The following is a 24274-nucleotide window of genomic DNA, read 5'->3' as shown; positions in this document are numbered from 1 at the left end:
CAATTTAACTATCTATATGGATCAAATTGACAACAGCAACTCGAAAGGTTAGATAGGAACCATAAGGGGTGGTGAGTTTATATTAATGGGGGAGGAAGAATTCGGCAAAGGAGGGTGAGAAGGGTTGCATAACTTGAAGAATGCAATCAGTGTCTCTGAACTGTACATGTAGAGACTGTTGAATTGATGTACGTTTTGCTTAAGTCTCTCTCGGACAGCAAGGGCTGGTAATCCAGCTGGAGAGACAAGACAATGAAAAGACATGACAAAGAAGCTGAGTGAGAGAAGGCAATGATAGGGGTATGACAACAGATAGGACATGATGGATCGCTGGCCAAGGCCAGCTAAGTGCAGGGGACTCGTAGGGAGCATGGGAGAAGACAAAAACCCCGGCTGGGTGGCACGGACAGTGCACAGATGTGGACTGAAGCAACTGAAGAGTCAGGCCTGAGATCCTGATTTGGATAAAGGGAAGAGAACGTTCTGGATGCGACCAACAGGGAGAGCAAAGGCCCTTGTTTCCGTGTCTCTATTGCCTGCAGTAGAGGTGCCCTCTCCTTCCAGCTGCTTGCTGTGCCGTTCTTCTTCACAGTCTCTGGACACGGAAGGAGGCTGCCCAGCAGGAACCTCAAAGTCAAGGGCATTCGGGGAGACAGAAGTCACCTGTGAGTTCCTAGGGAGGCCTGGTGATCTACTTCTGAAAATCAGCCAGTGGAAAGCCTGTGGCTCACAACAGTCTGATTTACAACCAACCAACCATGGGGATGGCACAGGGCCGGGCAGTGTTTTGTTCCATTGTGTATGGGGTTGCCAACTCAACGGCAGCTGCTAACAGGCACAACAACCCTCAGAGGACTGGAGAGCAGCTGGGGATCCTGGGTCTGGGGCGGGCTGGATGCTGGACACCTTCTCAGACTCCGAGTCTTTCTGGCCAGTGAGGCTGTGCTGTGAGCAGTGGCCTTTATGGAGGTGCTCAGGGGTAGGACATACCCCCTTCTTTTTGCAACTGCAACTGCTTTTCCTATTCCTTGGCTAAGATCAGGAAGCATCAGACCAGCTCCTGGTTAGGTAAAGGCTGATGAATGCTTGACAAAGGGCCGTCAGCTCCGCCCAACTTGTCAGAGAAGAGTCAAAGCCCCAACAGGTTACAAGAAAAAGCTGGAACACCAAACAGTAAGTGACTTCCCGCACTGGAAACCCAGGACTGGCATCCTCAAACGCACCTGGGCTCTGAGACAGACCAAGCAGCCTAGGAAGAAGGCATGTGCTGCTTCTTTGGCGCAACCATCTCTTCCCAGAGCAGGAAGGATCCCAGAGACCACACAGAACAAGGGATTCAAGTTTGCGGACACAGGAGCAGGACAGGCTGAGCTGTTCCAGGGCTGGGTACTGCAGAGGCGTCTCTGGGGCCTTATGGACATCCGTGTGAACAAAAGGCAGGACTTGGCTGTCTCCAGAACAGGGAGGACAGTGAGACTACAGAGTTAGGGCAACGGTGATCAGACCCCTGCTGCTCAAGTTTCTCGCGCGCTTAGCACAGGCCTGACAGAGGGCCCAGAATGAAACGGGGAACCATGCTCTAAGGGTGTGTCTCCTGCCCCAGCTCCACCAGGCCACATCTCTGTGTGCCCAGCACTGGCCTACCTCATAGGAGGCATGCAATAACTATCTGTAAAACGAACAAGTGAAAGAATGAGTTTATGAACAAGAGAATGACTGAAGGACCACATGACCCAGCAATTCCACTCCTAGGTATATAACTCAAAAGACTTGACAGTGGGGACTCAAACAGATAATTGTACGTCAGTGTTCACTGCAGCATCATTCACAGTAGCCGAAAGGTGGAAACAACAGTGTCGATCAACTGCTGAATGGATAAACACAATGTAGCATTATTCAGCCGTAAGGAGAAACGAAGTACTGATACTTGTGACCTGAATGAACCTTGAAAACATTATGCTCAGTGAAGTCAGCCAGCCACAGAAGGACCAGTACTGAGTGACCCGGCTTATGGGAAATATCTGCAGCAGGCAAATACACAGAGACGCAGGTGGATGAGTGCTTACGAGGTACAGGGAGAGGAGGGGAGCGGAGTTATTGCCCAGCAGGTATGGAGGTCCTCTTTGGGGTGATGAAATCATTCTGGAAACAGACAGTGGTGATGGTTGTGCAACGCTGTGAGTATGATTGATGGCACTGAATTGTACACTTAAAAAGGCTTAAAATGGCAAACTTCTTGTTATACATATTTTACCATGATGAAAAAAAGAAAGAATGAAGGAAGGAACCCCAGCTGGTAGAGCTTCACCGGCCTAGAGGAGCTTGCCTGACTCACGTGACCTGGCCGGAGCTTGGCTGGGAAAGCGCCCCAGGGAGAAGGAAGCTGGTTAAAATGCCGAGGAAGCCCAGCAGAGGTGCCGGCATCTGTTCCCAGCACCTCCACCCTCAGGCTGTCACTCTCTCGTGTGATGGCGTTTAGGTGCTTACTTGGGTGTAAAGCCATCAGGCTGGGAACTCGTCACATTGCGGAAAGCCGCCTCTCAGAGGCAAAGTTGTTTTTTAAACTAGTCTCCAGCCTCCTTCCTGGTGTCACCGCCAGGGGGCCTTCAGGTACCCTCAGATCAGGACACCAGCCGCGCTCCCTGGGGTCTGTGCCTCCTCCCAGAGCTGGCTTTCACAGGCCAATTTACACAGTCTCCTCCTTCCCCCAGTTGAAGAGAGGGAATAACACGTTCCAGGTCGGGTGCTGCCATTTTGAAATGATGCAAAAAATTGGAGATAATGAAAAACACCTGAGCTCAGATCCTGGCCACTTCGGTTCCCTCATCCAGACGGTCTTCGTAGGAAAAAAAAAGTGATCAAGAAAGGGTTTTCTATGAGGAACAGCTGCTCCACAGAACAGACATCACCCCTACTCACCACACCCAGCCCCCCATCACCACCACCACCAGGGGACGGCTCTCACTTACAGGAATAATCACAAACAAAACAGAAGAAGGAGGGGGGGGCGACGTAAGCAGCCCTGCTGGCGCAGTGGTTAAAGCAGTCAGCTGCTAACCAAAAGGTCGGTAGTTCGAACCTACCAGTGCTTCGCAGGACAAAAGATCTAGCAATGCGGTTCTGTAAAGATGTACAGCCTTGGAAACCCTACGTGGTAGTTCTACCCTGTTCTATAGGATCACTATGAGTTGGAATTGACTCGACGGCAATGGGCTTGGTTTTATTTTGGGAGATGTGAAGGTATTTTTTCCAATTCCCTCGTGGCTCTCACTATTGTGAGGCTAAAATATGTATCTGAGAACAAAGGAAGAAACTCAAGGGTTTTCAAGGGAGCTACTCTGACATTATCTAACTGCCCACAGAAACTAACAATCTAAGACAAGAGGGAATCAGAGACAGGTTTGAACCCTTCCTACCGTGAGATCTTAGGCACTGAGCGCCGCAGGAAGGTAAGGATGGTTAGCAGACACCCTTGCTGTGCCGACGGGAAAGTTTAGGAAGGCTGAACGACCTCACCAGTATCACTGAGTTGCTCTTGTTGTTGTTAGCTGCTCTGGGGTCGCCCCCAACTCACGGCAACCCCATGCACAACAGAATGCTGCCTGGTCCTGTGCCATCCCCGTGACTGGCTGCAGATAAGACCATTGTGATTCACAGGGTTATCATTAGCTGATTTGAGAAGGAGTTCGCCAGGCCTTTTTTCCTATTCTTAGTCTGGAAGGTCCACTGAAACCTGTTCAGCAGCATAGCCACACGCAAGCCTCCACTGACAGACAGGCAGCAGCTGTGCATGAGCTACATTACACTGGCCAGGAATCAAATCTGGGTCTCGGGAGCCACGTGGAAGGCAAGAATTCTGCCACTGAACTACCACGGTCCCCGGTCACTGAATCAGTCAAGCGTTACAGCTTAGACTGGAATTCAGGTCTACTGACTCTGGAAACTTCTAGAACAACCATTGAGGTCCCAGTGGGGAACAAAGACATGGGGGAAAAAAAAAAGCAAACAATCAAAACCAAGTTAAAAAATGACAACAACAAAACAAAGCAGGATTGAAGCTATGCTCTTCAAAAAGCACTAATCGGCACATCCTGGTAAGGTTTCCAATCATTCTACGGCCCCTAACAGTCCTGCATTTAATCTCCTGCTGCTGTCAGCTTTCCTGATACAAAGTCGTGCCAAATAACGCTAAGAAAACATGCCTGCGCCACCACAGAATCATAAAATACCCCACGGATTCAGAAGAAATGAACGTGGGATTGCTAATCTAAGATTCCTCGCCTGCCACTGCAACGTCTCCGCCCCCCAGCATTCAGTCACCAGGTACTCAACTGAATTGCCACAGAGGCCTTGGAGCAGAAATCGTGGTGGATTACCCACTTCCCTGGCACGAGGGACAGTGACACCATCCAAAACTCAGATTCATATTTTAATATATTTTCCAAAACAATGAAAAAAAAAAAAACCAAACTTTACTGCCAGTGCTCCCCGGTTCATCCTAAAGCGAAGCCCTGCTACATGGGACGCGCCGAACATGTTACAAATCAACCTAATTAGCACTGATGCCAGACACACAGTAAGCTCTCAGTAACTGCTGAATGATAGTTGAGCATTATTTTCTTCTTTATACTTTTCCTTGTTTTCTGATTTTTTTTTACAATGAGCATATATTACTTTTATAATCTTAAAGACGTAGAAGTACTTTAAAACGTCTTAAGGGTGACAGTGGAACAACATGATGATTGACATTAATGGCACTGAACTATACGCGGGAAAGATGCCGACACGGCAAATGTGGTTACATATTATTTACCACAATCAACAGTTAAAACGAAAAACCAGAACCGATTTGAGCCAGAGGGTCTACCCATCCATGGAGCCTTAAGTCTGAGCAAGTCCCCACTGAAAAGTCTGTCTGAGAAGACAGCAGACATCTTGGTGGGGAATGCACAGAAAGATGAGCCTGTTCCATGAAACAGCAGAACCTCCATCGTGCTCAGCTCCACCTCTGATGATGTAAGGACAGCACCCGCTCGAAGCTCAGTAGAGGTGGCATGGTGTCAGACATATCCTTCCCACGGCAACGACACCTTTAACCGCACCTGGACGCAGCTTTCGCCCCGCTCTTACCTTGCCGCTGCTGCCAGGAGGTTTTTCGCATTGGGGGCACCCGGATCTACGGAGAGAGACTTGGCGGCTAACAACAGCTTGCTGGATGCCATAGAGATATTCTTGAGGTTCCCTATCACTTGGATCTGGTCTTCTTTGGTCTGGAAGGTCAAAAGGAGCAGAGAAATTAGAACCGTCCATCTCTCCTAGGAGTGTTCAGAGAGCTAGGAGCAACATCCTCAAATGGAACAAGTTATCTGCAGAGATCACATGAAGCCCAGTTAGTCTGCAGGTGCTGGACTCCTGACTGTGTCTACCTGTCCCCAGCCAAATGCCCAGATGGAGATGCATGCAGCAAGGGCAGGAATCCAGTCTCCAGAGGGTCAGCCAAGAGCTAGGCTTTCTCACTAGTGGAGACATTGAAAGAGGAGAGAGAGCGAGTGTGTGTGAGCACACAGACCAGCAGCAATCCCTGTGTTCTGCTTAACAATGCCGGAGTTGTCAGGCAGCTTGTGCATCTCAGCCTGGCACAAGCGGCCGGCACCGCCTCAACGTCCAGAGCTGATGGCGTCCCAGAAGTTCCTGAATTGGGAGCGGACACATCTCTCACCTGGTTTGCCATCTGCGAAACAGCCCTTCGTAGATAACAGAACAAGAAACACTCTGAATATCTCCTTTAGCGAGTTCACAGGAGCTCAGAGAAAACAAAACACACAGCTCTGCAAGCTGACAAGAGACTGGTCACGCGCCCTTGTTCTAAGCAAGGGGTTTATCTGTTCATCGGGAGGAGGTCACTTTTAATCATTTGACACTCAGTTTTAGACAGTTCCTTAAATGGGCCGCTTAATCTCAAATACATGATCTTTTACTGTATTACACCACATTTTAAGAGCTGTCTGAATCTCTGCTAACAGTCTCCTCCTCCTACAACCCTTCCTCCCAGAGACGTACATGTAACGATGGACTTTGCTGGAGGATGGTGGGAAGAGTGATCCTTCATCACACGACGCACCTCACACATGAGCGATAGCATCTCTGCCACCCTGCGAGGTCATGGAGCTTCCTGAGCGGCCAAGCAAAGGCAGCCAGCTGTGACCTGCTAACAGGTTCCCTATCCCTATTCACCCAGCCAGCCTCCAAGGTGGACAGCCCATCAGGGCAGACAGGTCAACACCACACAGCCACCTCCACACCCACCTGAGCCTGGCCAGCCATCTCAATGCCAGCATCCAGGAATTCGTCGAAATCATCACTGAACTTTCCGGAGGCCGCAGCCAGCTCTCCGCTCTGGCCCCGAGTGGCATGGACCACTTCCCCGGCAGACTGGTTCAGATCAGCTGCCGCCTGGTTTAGTTCACTCTGGGCTTCCTGGAAAGGCTTCGTGCTTGGAGGTAGCTATGGGGAACAGAAAGCACACCCCATGAGAAGTTTAACTTTGTACCAGAGGAATAAAGGAGAGTACCGAGGAGGGAAGACAACCCTCCCCTACCCCCCAGGGATTCATCTGAGTATCAAGACTAGAACAGTCCTCCCCTGAAACTAGCACCCAGATGCTTTGCTGACCCAGATCTGAAACCACTCCCAGAGTCCACTTTTCAGACAGAGATCAGACAGGCCTATAAAACAAAGGAAACCCTGGTGGTATAGTGGTTTAAGTACCACAGCTGCTAACCAAAAGTCTGGCAGTTCAAATCCACCAGGTGCTCCCTGGAAACTCTATGGGGAAGTTCTACTCTGTCCTATAGGGTTGCTATGAGTTGGAATCAACTCGATGGCAATGAGTTTTTTTTTTCATAAAACAAAAAATAACACGTGAGGAACGTGCTTCTTAGTTCAATCAAATATACGAGACCAGATGGGCAGCTCCTGTCCAAAAGTAGGATAAGGCAGGAAGGGACAGGAACTGGAAGAATGGACACAGGGAACCCGGGGTGGCAAGGGGGAGAGTGCTGTCACATTGTGGGGACTGCAACCAATGTCACAAAACAATATGCGCATAAATTTTTGAATGAGAAATCAACTTGAGCTGTAAACTTTCACCTAAATCACCCCCACAAAAAAAGACTAAATGGTTCTGTATGGTCCGAGCCCACGCTAAGTTTGAAAAGGAAAAGGCAAATTGGCCGGTACAATAGAATTCCTGGAGCAAAGGTTAGCTGCTCAGGCATCCCAGAGGGGAGAAGACTGCAAAAAACAAACCAACAAAAGCCAGTTGCTGTTGAGTCAATGCCGACACATGGCGACACCCTGCATCAGAGGAGAACTGCTCCATAAGGTTTTCAAAGACTGCGACGTTTCAGAAGCAGATCTCCAGGCCTGTCTTCGGAGGCATCTCCCAGTGGGTTTGAACTGCCAGCCTTCAGGTAGTAGCTGAGTCCTTAACCATCTGTGCCACGCAGGGTCCTCACTCACATCTCGAGTGAAGCCCGTCACCCAAGCCTAGACCCTCTCACCGAGTCCACGAGCAGCTTCTTGCTGGACTCGCCAATGCTCTTCAAGGCCACATCCACGTCCTTCTGCCCAGGGAGGCAATTCACGCAGTTATTCAAAGAGTGTGAGACTGCTTTGGCCACCTGAAAACATGGGGGAGAGAAGCCCCTAAGAATGCAGTCCCTTGACTTCCCTTGCAAACACTTTCACACATCTGTTGGGAACGAGCGGTGATAGCGTGCAGAGTGGAAACAGAATGGGGATTCTGGCCCCATGTCCCGGGAGCTGCATCCCTAACAGGTGTAAGAGAGGGAAATTACCCGCCAGCATCTGACACCGTTTACTACATTAATTCACCTTGTGTCCAGGCCTCTGGGCCAAGAGCGAAGCTACATCCTCTCACGGGGGTTCACATCAGGTCTCGGCAAAGGGTCTGATAGTGACACAACACACCCCACAGGCCCCCAAAAGCCAGATGACGTCCCGGCTCTGTGACTCCGACATGGACCTCTCCAAACTCGGGTCAGGTGCTAAAACAATACCTAATGCCAGGAGAAATGGAAGGTTCTCCCTTCTTGAGAGCTCCGCTGAGGTCACCGAGGGGGAGTGGGCCTTGAGATCACAGTTAGCGAGCCCGGTGGGTGACTTCTCAGCAGCTGTCTGGTATGATCATTCCCAAAGGTCACCCCGCCCGAGTGCTCAGAGCACGTCCCAGACAACCTGGAACTGTCCAGGTGCTGCCTGCTAAGGATTCTTAAGAGGCGTCCGTTTGTATTCTTGGGTATCCTAAGTTAAAAGGTAAGGTGTTTGGAAGCAGGGGGTGTCACTTCCCTTAATCTAAACCATCTCCTTCCCAGCCCCAAGTCCAGAATTCCACCCGGATAGTGTGTAGCCAACTGGTTTCATTAAGAAGCTGGAGAATCATCTGAGGAGGTAACTGAGAGTCAGAGTTTGAAAACTGGAACGGCCACACATAGTACGTCTACGTCACCTCACACGCTAGGAGGAGGAATGCAGTTAAGCATACACAGGCCCAAAACAAACACGCATGCCCTGGCTTGTAAACTGCCAAGGACAGACTTCAACAAAGCCCCCAGCCCCGCCATTCTCTCTGCTGACTGTGAGTCAAGCAGATCTCACCTGAAAGCAGACGACTACCAGGCAAGTATTTAACGGGGGATGGTCCATGCCCAGTACTGTCAGAGCACTTTGGAAGGTTTGGAAAACACCCATTGAGTCTAAGTGTTCACATTCAGAAAAAAAGTGCACCAAAGGCAGCCCACCACCGTGTCCACACGGACGAAGACCACCATCCCCAAGGCTGGGCCTCACCTGAGCTAGCCTCTGTTGACTCTCGGCATCCCCCGGTGCAATCAGGGCCTGTTTGGCTTCTTGAATGAGCATGGCTGAGCCCTCCATCACGTCTCGAGCCGAATCTAACATGGCGTGCGCAGCTGAGGGGTCACTGGTAGATGCGGCCACTCCACGGGCAGCTTGGGCCAGTATTTTCAGAGCTTGGGCCGTCTCTCTAGCAGCCACTCCTAGGGACAAAAGCCCACCAGACCTTTCATTAGATTCCGCTGAAAAGTCACACTCTGCTTTGGGAGTAAGTGTCCAGACCAGGGCTCTCTTGAAACGAGAGGATCCTATGACAGTACCTGGCCATGGTGGGCTCCAAATCACTTTTTATAAAATTTGAGTTACTGTGTTTCTCAACGTAGGCCACACTACTGACCCTTGGCCAATCCAGGGAGATGTTCATAACAATCACAATGCTAAAAACAACTCCTCTCTGGCACCCCTCGCTTCCTCTGCCCCACAGGGCCCTAGAGCTAAAGTTCCAAGTACATGGGCGAAGGACACAATGAACATAGGTTTGGGGGGGGTTATTGAAGTTCACTTTCTTCCCCGATTGCTTTTTCTGGGGCATAACTCACATACATTAAAATTCACAAATCTATATGTACAGCTCAGTTACTATTTGACATATGTGTGCATCCACATAACCACCATCCAGGTCGAGATTTAGAATATTTCCATCACCTTGTGCCCTACCTCAGTAACCATTATTCTAACATCTACCGCCTTAGACTAGTTTTACCTATTCGTAAACTTCATGTTAATGGAACCACACAGCTATGTATTCTCTGTGTGCCTGTGCGTGTGTGTGCGTGTGTCCACTTTCTTTCTCTGATCATAATGCTGTGAGATTCACCCAAGTTGTTATGTGCAGCAGTTCATTCTTTGTTTCTTGCTTTGTAGTATCCCATTATATGAATACATCAGAATTTATTTTTCCATTCTTCTGTTGATGGACATTCAGGTTGTTTCCAGATTGGAGTTATTATGAATGAAGCTACCAAAGTTTTTCTGTATGCATTTTGATGGACAAGTGGACTCATTTCTCTTGGTTATAAACCTAGGAGTTGAATTGTTGGGTCACAAAGTAGGAATATATTTAGCTTTAGGAGACAGTACAATCCGGTTTGTCAAGATGGTTTCACCATTTTACACTTCACCACCAAGTTAGCAGAGTTCCAGTTGTTCTACATCCTAGTCATTGCTTGGTATTATCAGTTTTTTAATTGAAATTTAACCATTCTGATGAGTGTGTAGTTGCATCTCACTGAGGTATTAATTTGTATTTCCCAAATGAGTAATGATATTGAGCTCCTTTTAATATGCTTATCGGCTATCTGGATGTCCTCTTTCGTGAACTGCTTTTAAATTTCCTTCAAAACACATAATGGAACTTGAGGGAAAACTATGAACAGAAACGAATCCTTTAAATCGACAGCACCACCTCTTGCAGAATAAACATGAGCCTTACAACACGGCACCTAGTCCTCAGCACACCCAAGAACAAGGTGAAGGTTGGCCACGCTGGGGCACACGACAGAACAATCCAAGAACCACAGCAGAGCCAACCTTGGGGCTCATCTCGCTGAGCCACTTCACAGGTGTTTCTCCAGCACTGAGAAGTGTCTTCTCCACAAGCACACTTCTACAAGCAATGCCAGAGCTAGACCTGAGGTTTTCTCCAGGTTAGAATCTCTGCTCAGCGCTCTTTGGGACAGAGAGCTACAAGGGCTTCTCGTTAGAACATAGAACATCTGTATGAAAAACGCACCAATCAATCTCTCCCACACACCAAACCTGAAAACAACCATTTTCTAAAGGATTTAGCCAGACGGTCTCTAGGCGCCCACTGAGTGTGGCCTTTACCAGCAGGCGCTGGAGCTGAGTCGGCACAGATGCAGTAGGTGGTCTGCTTGTTACAGAAGGTGAGGCTCCGTAATACAATCAAGACTGTCAGAGGCCCCAGATCCATAAAACAAGACAGCTTTGCAGTGCCACAGACTTGCTAATCTGTAAATATTTAGCAAGTCACACAGCTGGGACATTACAGTCTAATCAAGGCAAATTACAAAGCTGCCAAACTATCATTTAACACATGGCACTTCCGAGGGCAGCTTACAGAAAGAAAAGATTTTAAAGAGAGAGAGTGTGTGTGTGTTTATGACAGGAGAAATCCAGAAGAGAAAACCCAAAAGTAAATAAAGTTAAGACGAAGGAGAGGTGCAGGGGGAGCAGAACAGTCATTCCATTTTATGTTTCAGCTTTTGCACAGGGTTGGAAGATTTGTTCCTCGGACGAGCACCAGATGTGGTGAAGACATCATCCAGGCTCTGACTCTGCAGATGATGAGCCTGGACTACTGCCTCTCTCTGAGTCTCAGTTCCCACAAGTTTTAGGAGAAGCTAAGATCCCGGCTGTGACCACTGAAGATTCCGGGCTGTGATTTCTAGATCTTTCCTCTTGCCTTTCCACTTAGAGAACCTTGAATCCATTTCGAGTTGTATCCGAATTTGGGAGAATAAAACATTAATTATTTGTAATTAGAATAGAGGTGTTTATGCAAAAATCATTTAGTGAAAAATCTTTTACAGACTCTGACAATTAGAAAAGGACAGAAACCAGATGAGCGACATTCCAAACGCCGAAGGCCGTGCACGTGCTTCCTGTTGAAGACTCACTGTGAAATCTCAAGGCACTTCAGGGATCCCCTCTGGAGTGATCACGTGTCCGAAAAGAAGACCCTACACCATTAAGAGGATGAAACAAGGCCACTAGGGGCCAACAGAGAGCCCAGTGACCAGCCAAGGCTGAAAATGGCTGAATTCACAACAACGTCCTCAGTGGTAACCACTGCCACGTCAAGTCTCCTAGCAAACCAAACCTTTGCCACTGAGTCGATTCTCACTCATAGCGACCCTACAGGACAGAGTAGAACTTCCCCATAGGGTTTCCAAGGCTGTAATCTTTATATAAGCAGACTGCCACGTCTTTCTTCCATGAGTTCAAACCGCTGACCTCTTGGTTTGCAGCTGAGTGCTTTAACCACTGTGCCAGCAGGGCTCCTTTCCTAGCAAACACCACCCTTCCCATGAAAGCACTCCTGCAGTCAAGTGTGCAAGGCAATGCCCAGGGCTGCCTGTGGGGAAACACTAAAGCAGACTTTGGCTTCAATAACCACAATCCTTTGAAGATAACAGATTCCTTTCACAGTCTTCTTGCCATCTGCCTCTGATATTCAGTAACAGAGTCTTAAGAAGAAACGTGAGTGATATGAAATACAGCAGAATTCCCTGTCACTGGTGTTCTTCATCAGAATTCGTGTAGACTGTATGTCAAAACAGCACTGGGCCACACAGCAAGCTCACAAAATAAAAACCACGTATGGCAGAGTTTTAATCTGTCTCAGAGTATCTGAAAAGGGTTCTGTCTCTGTAACTGTACTCGGCTATGTAGAAATATATTTTGAATACCGCACTGGCCAGACAAAAAGATGATCTCCAACAGAGCGCAGCCCAGTGGCAGCTAATGGGTAACTTCTGGATACCCTACACATCTCAGTTTGTGGACAAGGGAATTGAGACCCAGGGGGAAGTTGTCTACGTTTGCTTTCTCTTTCCTTGCTTCCCACTCATTCTTCAGCTTTCCTGAAATTGCCTCACCAAGGAGAGCAGTGACCTCCTTATTCCTAAAACCAACAGATGCTTCTTAAGCCCCCACCTCACGTGACTTTCTGGGCAGCAACTGCCTCTAAGGTAACAGTCTCTGGCTCTGGAGACAGTCCACTCTCCTGGTGATCTTGCTCTCTCCATGCTGGATGTTCTCATTTCTTCCAGAGGTTTCTATTGCTCAGCCTTCTCCTTAAATAGTTGGGTTCCTCGGTTATATCTGATAAACATTTTTTCCCTCTGTCACTCTTCCTAGGCAAACTTACTTACCTCCATGGTTTCAATCATTATCATTTAACTAATAATTTCCCGATCTATATCACCAGCCCAGCCTTCTCTCCTGAGTTCCAGAGCCAGATGTCTAGCTGCCTAATGGGCTGCTGTATTTGAACATCCTGAAGTCACATCAAACTGAATACACGGAAAGCTGAACTTGGCATCTCTGAACTCCACCCTGGCACATACCTGCCAATGGCCCTGTGCTCCCCATCTTGGTGACTCATGCAACTCTTCATTCAGTTATCAGGCCAGACACTTAGAGTCCCTGTTACCTTCCTTACCCCCATCCCTGCCATTTTCTCACCAGCCACCAAGAACTATCAAGTCTCTATTTCGTTAATCCATCCCTTTCTCTCCCCTGCAGGCCACTACCATCCCTTATTTGGATTAATACGATGGCCTCCCTGCTGGTCTCCATGCCTTCATCTTTGTTTCCCTCCGGTTCATTCTGAACGCGGAGGTAGAACAATCTACACAGAACGCCATCTGAACTGTATCCATAGTGGAAAACTCTCCAATAGTTTCAGATGTCCTCAGGTTAAATTCCAAATTATTTCAATTGGCCTAAGAGGCCTGTTAGGATCTGATCTGGCCTTATCTTCTTATTCCTCGGCTTCTTGCCTTTTACTTGAACTTTTCTCAGTCCCTTCAGGCAGTCTTCTTTCTCTCACCTCTGCGACTTCATAGGTGCTCTGCCCACTTCCACGACCACCTTTTCAATGCCCCACAAATGAACCCGCTGCTTCTAGGACATTTTTTTCCCCAAACACTAACTAGACCTCCTGTGATCCTGGATGTTACCAGTTATCGGATGATGCAACCAGTAAACCAGTCTTCCCTCCACTAAAGACGCATTTCATAATCTACAATATCTGGCAAGATTTCATGAATGTGCGGAAATGTTAGAAACGTCAATCTCTCATACTCCCTATGCTTTGTAAGCATTTACACATACGTCGTCTTCCCCTAGAATGTTAAAGGAGTCCTAAACAATCCTCAAAGCCCTGAGCAGGTGTCAATTCTGTCCTAACACTTTCCCTTACCCTCCCACTACGGTGGAGTTGTACATTCCTATTATTGCAGGCACTAGACCATAACAAGGAGTCACTGGGTGGCGTGAAGGGTTAAGCACTTGACTACTAGCCGAAAGGTGGGCAGTTTGAACCCACTCCAAAGCACCTTGGTAGACAGGGCTGGCATTCTGCTTCTGAAAACCCTGTAGAGTAGGTCTACTCTGCGCGCCTGGGGTCACAGGAGTCAGCATCTACTCGACAGCAACTAACAACAACAATGACGTACCAAGAGCAACCACCCTTAACCCACTCCTCCCCACCCGCGTCCCCTATTCCTGGCATCTCTCAGTCCTTCGAGCTTTCTTCCGATACTTCGTATTTCTGAGTAACGTGCTTGGAAACCCTGGTGGTGTAGTGGTTAAGAGCTACGGCTGCTAACCAAAAGATCGGCAGTTTGAATCCAGCAGGCGCTCCTTGGAAACCCTGTAGGGCAGTTCTACTGTGTCCTATAGGGTCACTACGAGTCGGAATCAACTCGATGGCAACGGGTTTTGGAGTACTGCGCTTATACAGAAACATCTTGATTTTTCAATTTTAGATGTGCATACACCTCCTACTATGCCTACTTCCCACTGCGGTTAACAGTGCCTTTCTTATGTAAATTTCTGCTTTGCTGGAGTCACTAACACAGTCTGTTCTTATACAGACTCTGGTTGAAGGACACCTGCCTTCTGGGTACTTGGCGCCTCCAATACCAGAACCCTGCCAGGGTTCTGCAGCATAAATCGTTTACTTCTTGTTGGCTCACCCACCCCTCGGGAACCTCGTGTCTTTCCTTCTTTGGCTTTAGCAGTCACCACGCGTCTGTCTCTTTCCATCTTTGACAATTTCGTGGGCATCTTACTTGTTGTCACCACCTCTCCTGTTCTCTTTGAGCTTTTTTATTCAATTTCACAGGATTTCAGGGTCACAGATTGTCCCCGGAGGCCATACTACTGTTTATACTCTAATACAAGTGACCCATAAATAGTTTGGAGGAATATTTTTTGAGTCTTTGTATGCTTAGTATCCAGCCCAGAACAAAATGCTTGGAAAATACGTTGAACACTAAAAAAAATTAAAAACAAAAAACAAAAAACTCACGTTTATTATAAAAAAAAATGAAACCACCACTCCCCCCATGCCGCCCCCACCCCCCACCCCCCATGGTCTGCACCTGACCACAAGGCAGCCTGAAGGGCAGCGGGAGCCTCACCTGTGTAGTGCTCATTGCCTTGAGCAGCACAGGTGAGCAGCTGTGCCATGGAGGAGCCCACCGCTTTAGACGTACTTCCCAGGTCCTGAGCACATTTCTCCAGCTATAAGAATATTCAAGGGGAAGAGAGCTTAGAAGAAAAGGAACATCCACTGAGGTCTTAGCATGCATTAGAAAAACAACGCAGATCAAATTTGGGGCCTTAGCTGTTTCCCCACACAATACGTGGATGGCACTAAGAAGCAGCAAGGTGATACAGAGGAAAGAGCCCAAGCTTTAGAATGACAAACCTCCGTTATTTCTGGGGCCAACCCCTTTCTCCCCTCCTAATTACTAGCTGGGTGAGATGGGTAAGTTACTGAAACTCTCCAAGCCTTGGTTTCCGAGGCGCTCATTAATACCTAACTCAGTAGGTTTTCAGAGAATTAATCCAGGTACTCAACAAATGGTAGCTATTAGGATCATGCCGTTGGAAGCTAATTTAGAAAGTCTGCAACAAATCCTCAGCAGGAATTAATTACGCCTTGGCAGGAAGTGGGCAGACATCCAGCTGCACCACCTTCCCGGCATGTGGGACCATTAACATTGTTCAATTTGATCATTATACTTTGAGGAGTTCCAACTGAAAGGAAATGCAATAGAAATTGAGGCTTGTAGTGGTAAATGAGATTATGAAAATGGGCAAAGTGCTGATTTCCCATGAACAGCATGTCATCTTGCTTTGTAAACTGAATAAATAATTCAGAGAACAAAGTCAGCAAAGGCCTAGGGTACGGATGATTATTTGATTACTAGATGAGGACAACGTTGTGGATGAGAACTAGGCACACAGCAAGGGTGCAGGAAGGGATCGGAGAATGTATGCATTTTTGTCCCCGTGACGGGTTTCCCAAGAGAGGCAGCACCTTTCAAATGAAAAGGAGAACCTGGTTCATTACAGCCAACAATATGTTAAAATGCACTACACACATTCTGGGGGGGGGGGTAAAGTTTTTAAAAAATGACATGGTTGTTCCTTGCATTCTAACTGACCAGCTGCTTTACGCAAAGGTGGAATTCATGTTTTAGGTCAGCTTCTCTTGGGCTCCCTGGGGTTTGCAAAAAGACACCTGGACCACTTTGCAAAGCTGCTGCGCCAGGAGCCAGTCCTGACTCTATCACTAGCTGGGTGACCTTAGTTAAGCAACTTAACCTCTCTGAGCCTAAGTTTCCTCATCTTTACAAACAGGGGTAACTTGCTTATCCAGCAAATATTTTCTGAGCACTTCTATGTACCAGGCATGGTTCTATGGTAAATCAGACACCAGGGAAGTCTTTTTGTAGCCCCCAGTGGCGCAGTGGCTAAGAACTTGGCTGCTAACCAAAAGGTGGACAGTTCAAACCCACCAGCCAGCCGCTCCTTGGAAACCCTATGGGGCAGTTCTACTCTGTTCTATAGGGTCACTATGAGTCGGAATGACTCCACAGCTATGGGTGGAAGTCCTTTTATATTCTAAAACTCTTTAGCTCATTCAAAGAGCAGGATAGTTATGGGTGATCAAGAGCATGGGTTTGGAGTCCTATAGATCTGGATCCAAACGTTGGTTCTGCCAATAATCGGCAGATATCACTGGCAAAAACAGTGACAACCTCTGCACTCCTGTTTTCTCAGCGATAAAATGAGATGAGCAAAACTTGCCCATAAGGTTACTGTCAGGATGAACAGGACTGGGTGTGTGTATTTAGTGCAGTGCTTAACGATAGATGCTTAATAAGCGGTGGCATTTTATCAGCAATGGCCACGGATATGGGAAAGGAGGCACATGGAGGTGAGGTGGACTTGTAAAATTTTAGTCCTAAAAACCAAAAAACCCTGACATAAGCACCAGAAGGCATCACACTATGATCAAATTAGATCTCTTGTGCCATAATTCCACTTGAAATTGGTGGCTTTGCACTGTACTAAAGTGCTTTGCCATTGCCAATCCCAGTGCTTTGCATTAAGTAAATGTTTTTAAAAACACGACTGTGAAATATTTTCTGAGCTGGTAATTTCATTGCCGACCCTTTTACAGATAAAATATATAGCTATATGGAGACAAGCCACGAGAAGGTAAGGGACTCGCCCACAGCTAGCTGAGGCTGAAGCCTGATGGCGAAGCCTGGACTGCTAGCTCCTCCCGCTGCACTGGGAAGCCTCTGCAGAAAAAGGCTGCAGGATTAGCCTCAAACACTAGTATCTGTCTTGTTTATCAAGAAGCAGGATAAATATTAATCGACCCCTGTTCATTCCCAGCCAAACCCCAGGAAAACACAAAGAGAACCAGCACTAGGGGCCCTCAGGGTGAGCTCTATCTCAACGCCGTTCTAAAGAAATGTGGATCTCCTAGGACTCCGCATTCAAACCTCTGGATACTCAGGCACACTAAACCCAACTTCTAAAAATACCTTAATATGAACTTAATTAAAGGTACAAGCCCCCCTGCCCCAGCTGACTCTAAAATCTTACCGTTTCCCCTGGCAGTGGCTTCAGCTGACTCTCCGTGGCAGCCATCTTGGCATCCTGCAGTTCATTCTTAAGTGTCTGCACGGTGTTCAGGGCTGAATCGATTTCCATAGGACCGCAGGCTTCATGGGCCTGCAAACAGAGTTGAGAATACTGTATACGGTCTGCTTGGGAAAAGGGTCCCTGACACTTTGCAGCATATGAAATGCCGTTCTGGTTGTACCCAAAGATTCTTCAAATCTAGCAGTAGGAGGTATTTCCCAAGACAGCAAAGTCATCCTCAGTCAGGACCTTAGTCCTAACTTAACTACATAATCAATCCAATCATGTATGTCTCATAACTTGATTTAAAATCTCCTTGAAGTTATTTTTATCTGACATGCGTTTGCCTCTCAGACTAAGAGGATCCTTCATTTGTTGCATCTGGACTCTGGAGATAGGGCACCCACCTAGCACATACAGGCTTGGGAGACAGGTGGTGAGTGGATGAAGGAGCCCAGGACTCGGGACAAGTCCGTATCAATCATATGTACTCGCTTTACAAATTTCTAGATGATAATTATTTTCTCATACTTAAGATTATGAAAATTTTTTTTCTTAGTAATTTGTTCTAAGAAAACTACTTCATTCTCTTGATCATTTAGAGCATAGGTCGCCAAATGCTTTGATTGTACCCCCCAATCCACACGTTACTAAATTATGTACACGTATGACTATTGATCAGTATATTAAATACTGATAAATCTTAATTTCTTTCTTTTTTTATGTAATTGTAACAACAGCAGCAGTAAATATTAACTGAGTGATTTCTATGTGCCAGTATTACTATATGAGGAAACTGAGGCACAGAGAGGGTAAATAACTTGACGAGGTCACAAAATTAGTCAATGGCAGAGCCAGAAATTGAATGCATGCAGTCTGATTCCAGAGCCTTCACTCTTATGCTTATACTAATACATACACACGCACCCACTCACTCCATGTTTTTACACAGATAACATGCACCTCCTGTCTTTGTTTGCCAGCTGTACCCTCCCCCTACAAGGTATTTTCGTAAGCAGGCTATGCTAATTTTTTTATACCAACATGTGGAAGAGGATTGGCATGGAGGCACCCATGAGGGTGCCTTGCTGAGGGCTCGGCCAGCAAACAAATGCAAAATGTGTGTGTTATTTGTGTAAAAATATGGCATATATTTTTAAAAATATACTGTAAAGCTCCCACAGTGTCTTCCTGCACTCCGTGGACAGTCTTGCCCCAAGTTGGCGCCGTTTTAGAGCAATTGTTTAACGTTGGTGTGTGTCTGTGTATCGCTGGTTAAGGTGTAAATGTTCACGCTCCACAATCAGAGATAATGATTTGGTTGCTTGGATGCAAGACTCAGGACTCTGCCTTCTAATAAGCACCCCTAGACAATTCTGGTGCAGATGACCCCACAACCTTTCCTTGAGAAACACACATCAAAAGACTTTTTTATTGGACATAGTCCAAAGCTCTGCATATTTTTCTTTGGCTATGTAGTACATGGCTCATATTAAGAATCCAGATCACCTTCTACCTTCTCCCTCTGCCCATGTTTGAGGCTGCTGGTTTCCATAAACGGACTGTTACAATGAGGGAAAACTGATCCATGCTAGAACGTCATGCTAATATCTCATCAAACAGTGTAGTAATGTGATCTTTCTGGTAATTAATCAGTTCCAACGACAGAAGCTTATTTAATCCCCTGTTCTGTTCTATGGAGGGGACCATGTTAAGGTGAATACGTGCATGTAAGATGTGAAAACCTGTCAGGGCAACACAAAAAGGTAATAGAAGTGACCCCCAAAAGTAGATTTGCTGCCTAAATAACTGCTATTAAGTTCACAAGATGATACCTAGAAGATCTGGTCACTTATTTTGGTCCACAATTTACCTGGTACCAAGAATCGGATGACTAAAAGGCTCCACCCTGAGACTGTGAAAATGGATCATTTCTCAGTACGGGAGCAGGGGGAAGAATGTGACCTAAAGGAGTTTAACGGAAGTCATCTGGAACTAGAAGGTGACAACTAAGTCTAAGAGATAATGGCTAACAGTGGTAAATGCCAGTTTACAAGGGCATCTTCAGTGGTAACTCTGCCAAGAAACATGTCCAGCCAATGTTCAGGCCCTGGGTCCACACCAGCGGTGAGAAATTGAAACCTCCATCCCTGACAAGCTAACCGCTCTGACAAGGCCCCACTTGCCTTCTGTGAGGCGGTCCGTAGCTCCGCCAAGCTGGTAGCGAGGTTCTTAGCACACTGGCTCAGCTGCATGGCTGCAGCCTGGTCACTCACAGTGGGCACCGCGGCTTTGGCAGAGGACACCATCTTGCTTCCAGGCTGTAGAAAGAGGAGCAGAAAGTAAAATGGCTTCTGGGCAGCAAGAGTCAGAAGAGTAGAGACCCAAACAGCAAAGCCGCCATGTCAGCCAGAACTCATTTTGCCCCTCCCTCCAAAAGGAACATTAAAACCATCTACTTTCCTTCAAGAAACTGTCATCCCAAATTAGATACTCTAGGGCAGTACATTCTAGGAATTTCTTTTCTTTTTTAAAAAAGGTATGTACTTGGGCGGGGGGCGGGGGTGGCGCCCTGGTGGCACAGTGGTGAAGATCTCGGCTGCCAACCAAAAGGTCAGCAGTTCAAATCCACCAGCTGCTCCTTGGAAACCCTACAGGGCAGTTCTACTCTGTCCTATAGGGTTGCTATGAGTTGGAATCAACTTAATGGCAACTGGTTTGTTTTGTTCTTTGTTTTTTAATGACTGGGTGGGTGGGGGGTGAGGCAGGCAAAAAGTGACAGTTGCCTGACATTCTCATTTACAACAGATTTCAAAGAGAATGGCTTATTGAATAGGGTTTCTTTGCGTATCTTGGAATAGTCTGTTCATCTTTGTCACAAATATATCCCCATAGACTATTTAGAAAAATACAAACAGACAAAATGAATCAAATAAAATCACCTCACATCCCACAAACCAAAATGACTTCACCGTGTATGGATGTCTGCGTGCGTGTATACATATACATACACATTTCCAAAAACAAGATCATACTATTCTGTTTCACAATCTCCTTGTTTTTCATATCCTACCTTTTAAATAGCTACCCAGTGTTCTATTAGGTACCTCTGCCAACATTTCCCAATTCCCTACTGTTGGGCATGTTTCCATTGTTTTTCCAAGTAAAATAAACAATGGTGCAATAAACACTTTTGTAGCTAAATCTTTGCCACATTCAAAATTTTCTTTGAATAAATATTTAAAAGTGGAATTTGTGGATCAAAGAGTATACACAATTTTAATGCTTTTAATATATGTTATAAAACTGCTCTTTAGTAAAGTCTAACAATTTAGGTACGAGATCATAAATACTAAGGACAAAGCTAATAATTTTCATACCCCAAGAATTCATGAGAATTGATATGAAAAACCAGCATATGAGTGTGTAAAAAGCACGAACAGATAATTAACACAAGAAAAACAACGGAAACATAGAAAAATGTTCAACATTGTGAAAATCAAGGAAATGTCAAAGTGAACAATAAGAATTTTACTGAGCAAATTGGCAGAATATATCTTCTCTTAAATGCTTAATTCTCCACCCTGGAAGAGATATGCTAAAAAGTGCTCTCCATATACTGCTTGTATAAGTTGAGACTCATTCAACCTTCCAGAAGGGCCATTTTATAGCACATAAGAAGAAAAGTTTAAAATGTACGAGACTTTTTGATATGGCAATGCCATTTCTATTTATTTTTAACCCTGATGTTTCTACAATAGCAAAATTAAAAGAACGAAAGAAAAGGAAAAAAACAAAGGCAAGGACAGAGTGGAACCAGAAGCCCGTCCACCCTTATCTATCATCCTACCTTACACCCTTGCCAGCAGCGAGGACAATACAACTGCTGTAGGCTCTCTAACTACCCAAAAGAAGCCCTGAGGGCGCAGGTAACCCAAAGGTAGGCGGTTCAAATCCACCAGCCGCTCCAAGGGAGAAAGATGTAGCAGTCTGCTTCTGTAAAGATTTACAGCCTTGGAAACCCAGTGGGGAAGTTCTACTGTGTCCTATAGGGTGGCTATGAGTTGGAATTGACTGGACGGCAATGGGTTTAGTTTCTTTTTAACCACCCAAATGAAAAGAGAAACACAATTCTCAATGCCCAAAAGATAAAAATGAGCCGCTGGCAATTCTATTTCTAGGAATTCATTCTAAGGAAATAATTCAAAAATGGAACAATGATTTGAGCATACATAAAGATTTTTATCGCACCACAGGTTATGATGACAAAATTAAATGTTATTGTTTTCCAAATAATAAATGTTCGATGAAAAAACACAAAAACATTGTATGTAACGAATTCCAACTTAAAAGACTATACGTACATGTATATATATACACACACACACGTACACATAACTCACATCAAAACTTTCCTGGTTTATCTCTGCATCTTGCAGTTACAGCCCTTAGAAAATTAACCAAATAGATGTATCACTGGCTTCTACAAGTTAACTAGAAAGGGATGAGGAAGGGAGTCTCCTGATCACACGAACTGTTTATGATACAAGTAGACAAAAAGCGCTGATAAAGCTGAGAGATTTGAACACGGTAAGCAGGTAAAAAGGGAGTTTTCTACAACTCAATATTCTCATTTTATTCAATTATCTTAAAAGGAATCCTTCATTCCTACAAAGTCTGACCGTACTTACTAATTGTACAGTTGCCAAAAGGACAAGCACATCTTTGGAGAAGATGCGTTGGCCACTTCTTTTCTTCCAGTTCGTGAATTAGGTATTCTAGAAACCTGCAAACCTAAAGTGATAACTGATACTAAGCTCTTCATCAAAACTTGCAACTTATTACGCATTACTCCCGAGATATGACATGATACTCCCGAGAAAAATGGGTCATGTGCTGCCTCTGGGCAACTTCCCTGCGTAGCAGCATTTCACTTTGCCAAGCTAAATCTACTGCTCCTGAAAATGGAAACAGCAAGAGGAGGCCTTCAAGGTCTGCTTTACAGCACAGACTCTGCTCAGGCTGTGGGATTCGTTACCTCCTCTTCGTAAGTATAATGGGGACCCTCTGCCCAGCTGTGGGCTCTGGGAATAACCAAGGTGAATGCTTCTGTCTTACCTGGAGGAAGTTCTGGCTGGAGATGATGAGGACCAGCTGGGCACTGAGGTCTTCTGCTTGGGCTTGGCTGCCTCTCACCCCCTGGACCAGCTGAGGTATATGATCAGCCACTGCCTAAGGAAGCAAGGAAAATGAAAACTGAGCACTCCTAGCGTGGTGGAGCTACCAAAAGGGGGGAAAATGGCCCCAGGCGATGTGCTTTCTGGATGTGCTATTCTCTTTCGGAAAAACTGGCCATTGAGAAGCCGACAGAGCACAGTTCTACTCTGACACACATGGGGTCGCCATGGACTGGCATCAACTCCACGGCAACTGGTGATTATGCATTCCAGGGCAATGCCTGTGAGGGGACTTGATTTACACAGCATGCTTAGCCAGCTAAGTCCTTATAAACACTGAATCTTATTCTCGGGCACTTCTGTCCCACACGGGCTCCACCCTGTGGTTCTGAAGGTCCCAAGACACTTGGCAGAAGATGATTCTCCACAATGAGGCCTTAAAAGAATTTCCCAGTTGCAACTCATACCACCTTGGTTCATCAGGGTTTCAAACTTAGACTCAAAGGCTCTATAAATTCACAAGTGGTTAAACTGAACCATATGGTCCCATGATCAGGAGAAAGTGAGAGCAATGCTCAACGATCAGCATATCAAGAGCTACTTCTTCCCATTCCTACTTTGCAGGAGTACACAGGGACTGACTACCCAGTAAGCAAGGTAGGCACCGGCTTAATTGTGCTCACTCACTAATCTGTAGTACACAATTTTACCTGGTTTTCACCGCAAACCCATGTGCAATTGTTCACTACAGATTAGTGAGTAAACACAAGCCCATGGATCCGCCCCTGAGCATACATTCTACCTATCCTGCTTTCTCTCCCTTCAGGTAGTACCTCTCCTTTCTCAAACTGGAAAACCCAAAGCCAGGGGAAAGGCGGAAGGCTCAGCATCCCCCAAGGCACGACCGCTTGAAAGTAACCCTTTCCCACGCGCTTAGGAGATGAGCCTTCCACGTTCTCCTCTGTGACCCACACCCCATCTGATTAACCAGGCTTTCAAAACTCAGCACAGTGGCCTCATCGCTGATGCCACGTGCATCCTGGCCTGGTGACATGTTTTCTCTGGGATTCCCCCTCCTAGCATGGGTAAAAAAAAAATCTTTCCATGGGCTTTGTCCCAGGCGTCCCTCCAAACTGCTGGTCCCAGCAATTGGGGGTCCCTTTCCCTCTCTATTGCAAGCTGTAATCCTTCTACTTCCTGGCAAGGACCCTAAGAGGCCTAGTGTCTTCGGTCTCTCTGCAGAAGGCGGGAGGGGGCACCTCATTTTGCAGCATTGTCTGGACTCATATGGCGTGTGCTTCCTGAGAAGCAGGGGCTGAATCGAGGCCTCAGCAGGAAAGCAGCTCTCCCATGGCTGGGGCCAGGTTCTCCGCACAGCCTCCGAGGACAGGGCCCAGGGCCTCTTGCATTGCTCAGGCTTTGCTAGAGCAGACTCAGTCCTCAACAAGGGGGCTGGCCCC

General features: G+C 46.5%; 1 protein-coding gene across 1 annotated transcript in view; it reads right to left on the bottom strand.

The window, feature by feature from the left end:
- TLN2 (talin 2) overlaps positions 1–24274 on the bottom strand; it is a 479103-nt gene that overhangs the window by 107254 nt on the left and 347575 nt on the right. The window contains exons 18-25 of the mRNA XM_023729855.1: positions 22756–22869; positions 19824–19958; positions 17599–17727; positions 15111–15213; positions 8872–9080; positions 7563–7682; positions 6307–6504; positions 5131–5270 (exon numbers count right to left, since the gene is read on the bottom strand). Of these exons, the coding sequence (XP_023585623.1) occupies positions 5131–5270; positions 6307–6504; positions 7563–7682; positions 8872–9080; positions 15111–15213; positions 17599–17727; positions 19824–19958; positions 22756–22869 (1148 nt within the window). The remainder of the gene's footprint in view (positions 1–5130; positions 5271–6306; positions 6505–7562; positions 7683–8871; positions 9081–15110; positions 15214–17598; positions 17728–19823; positions 19959–22755; positions 22870–24274) is intronic.

The sequence above is a fragment of the Trichechus manatus genome, unplaced genomic scaffold, assembly GCF_000243295.1.
Source record: "Trichechus manatus latirostris isolate Lorelei unplaced genomic scaffold, TriManLat1.0 scaffold00030, whole genome shotgun sequence".
In the NCBI taxonomy this organism is placed as follows: domain Eukaryota; kingdom Metazoa; phylum Chordata; class Mammalia; order Sirenia; family Trichechidae; genus Trichechus; species Trichechus manatus.
This window is presented reverse-complemented; position numbering and strand designations above follow the sequence as displayed.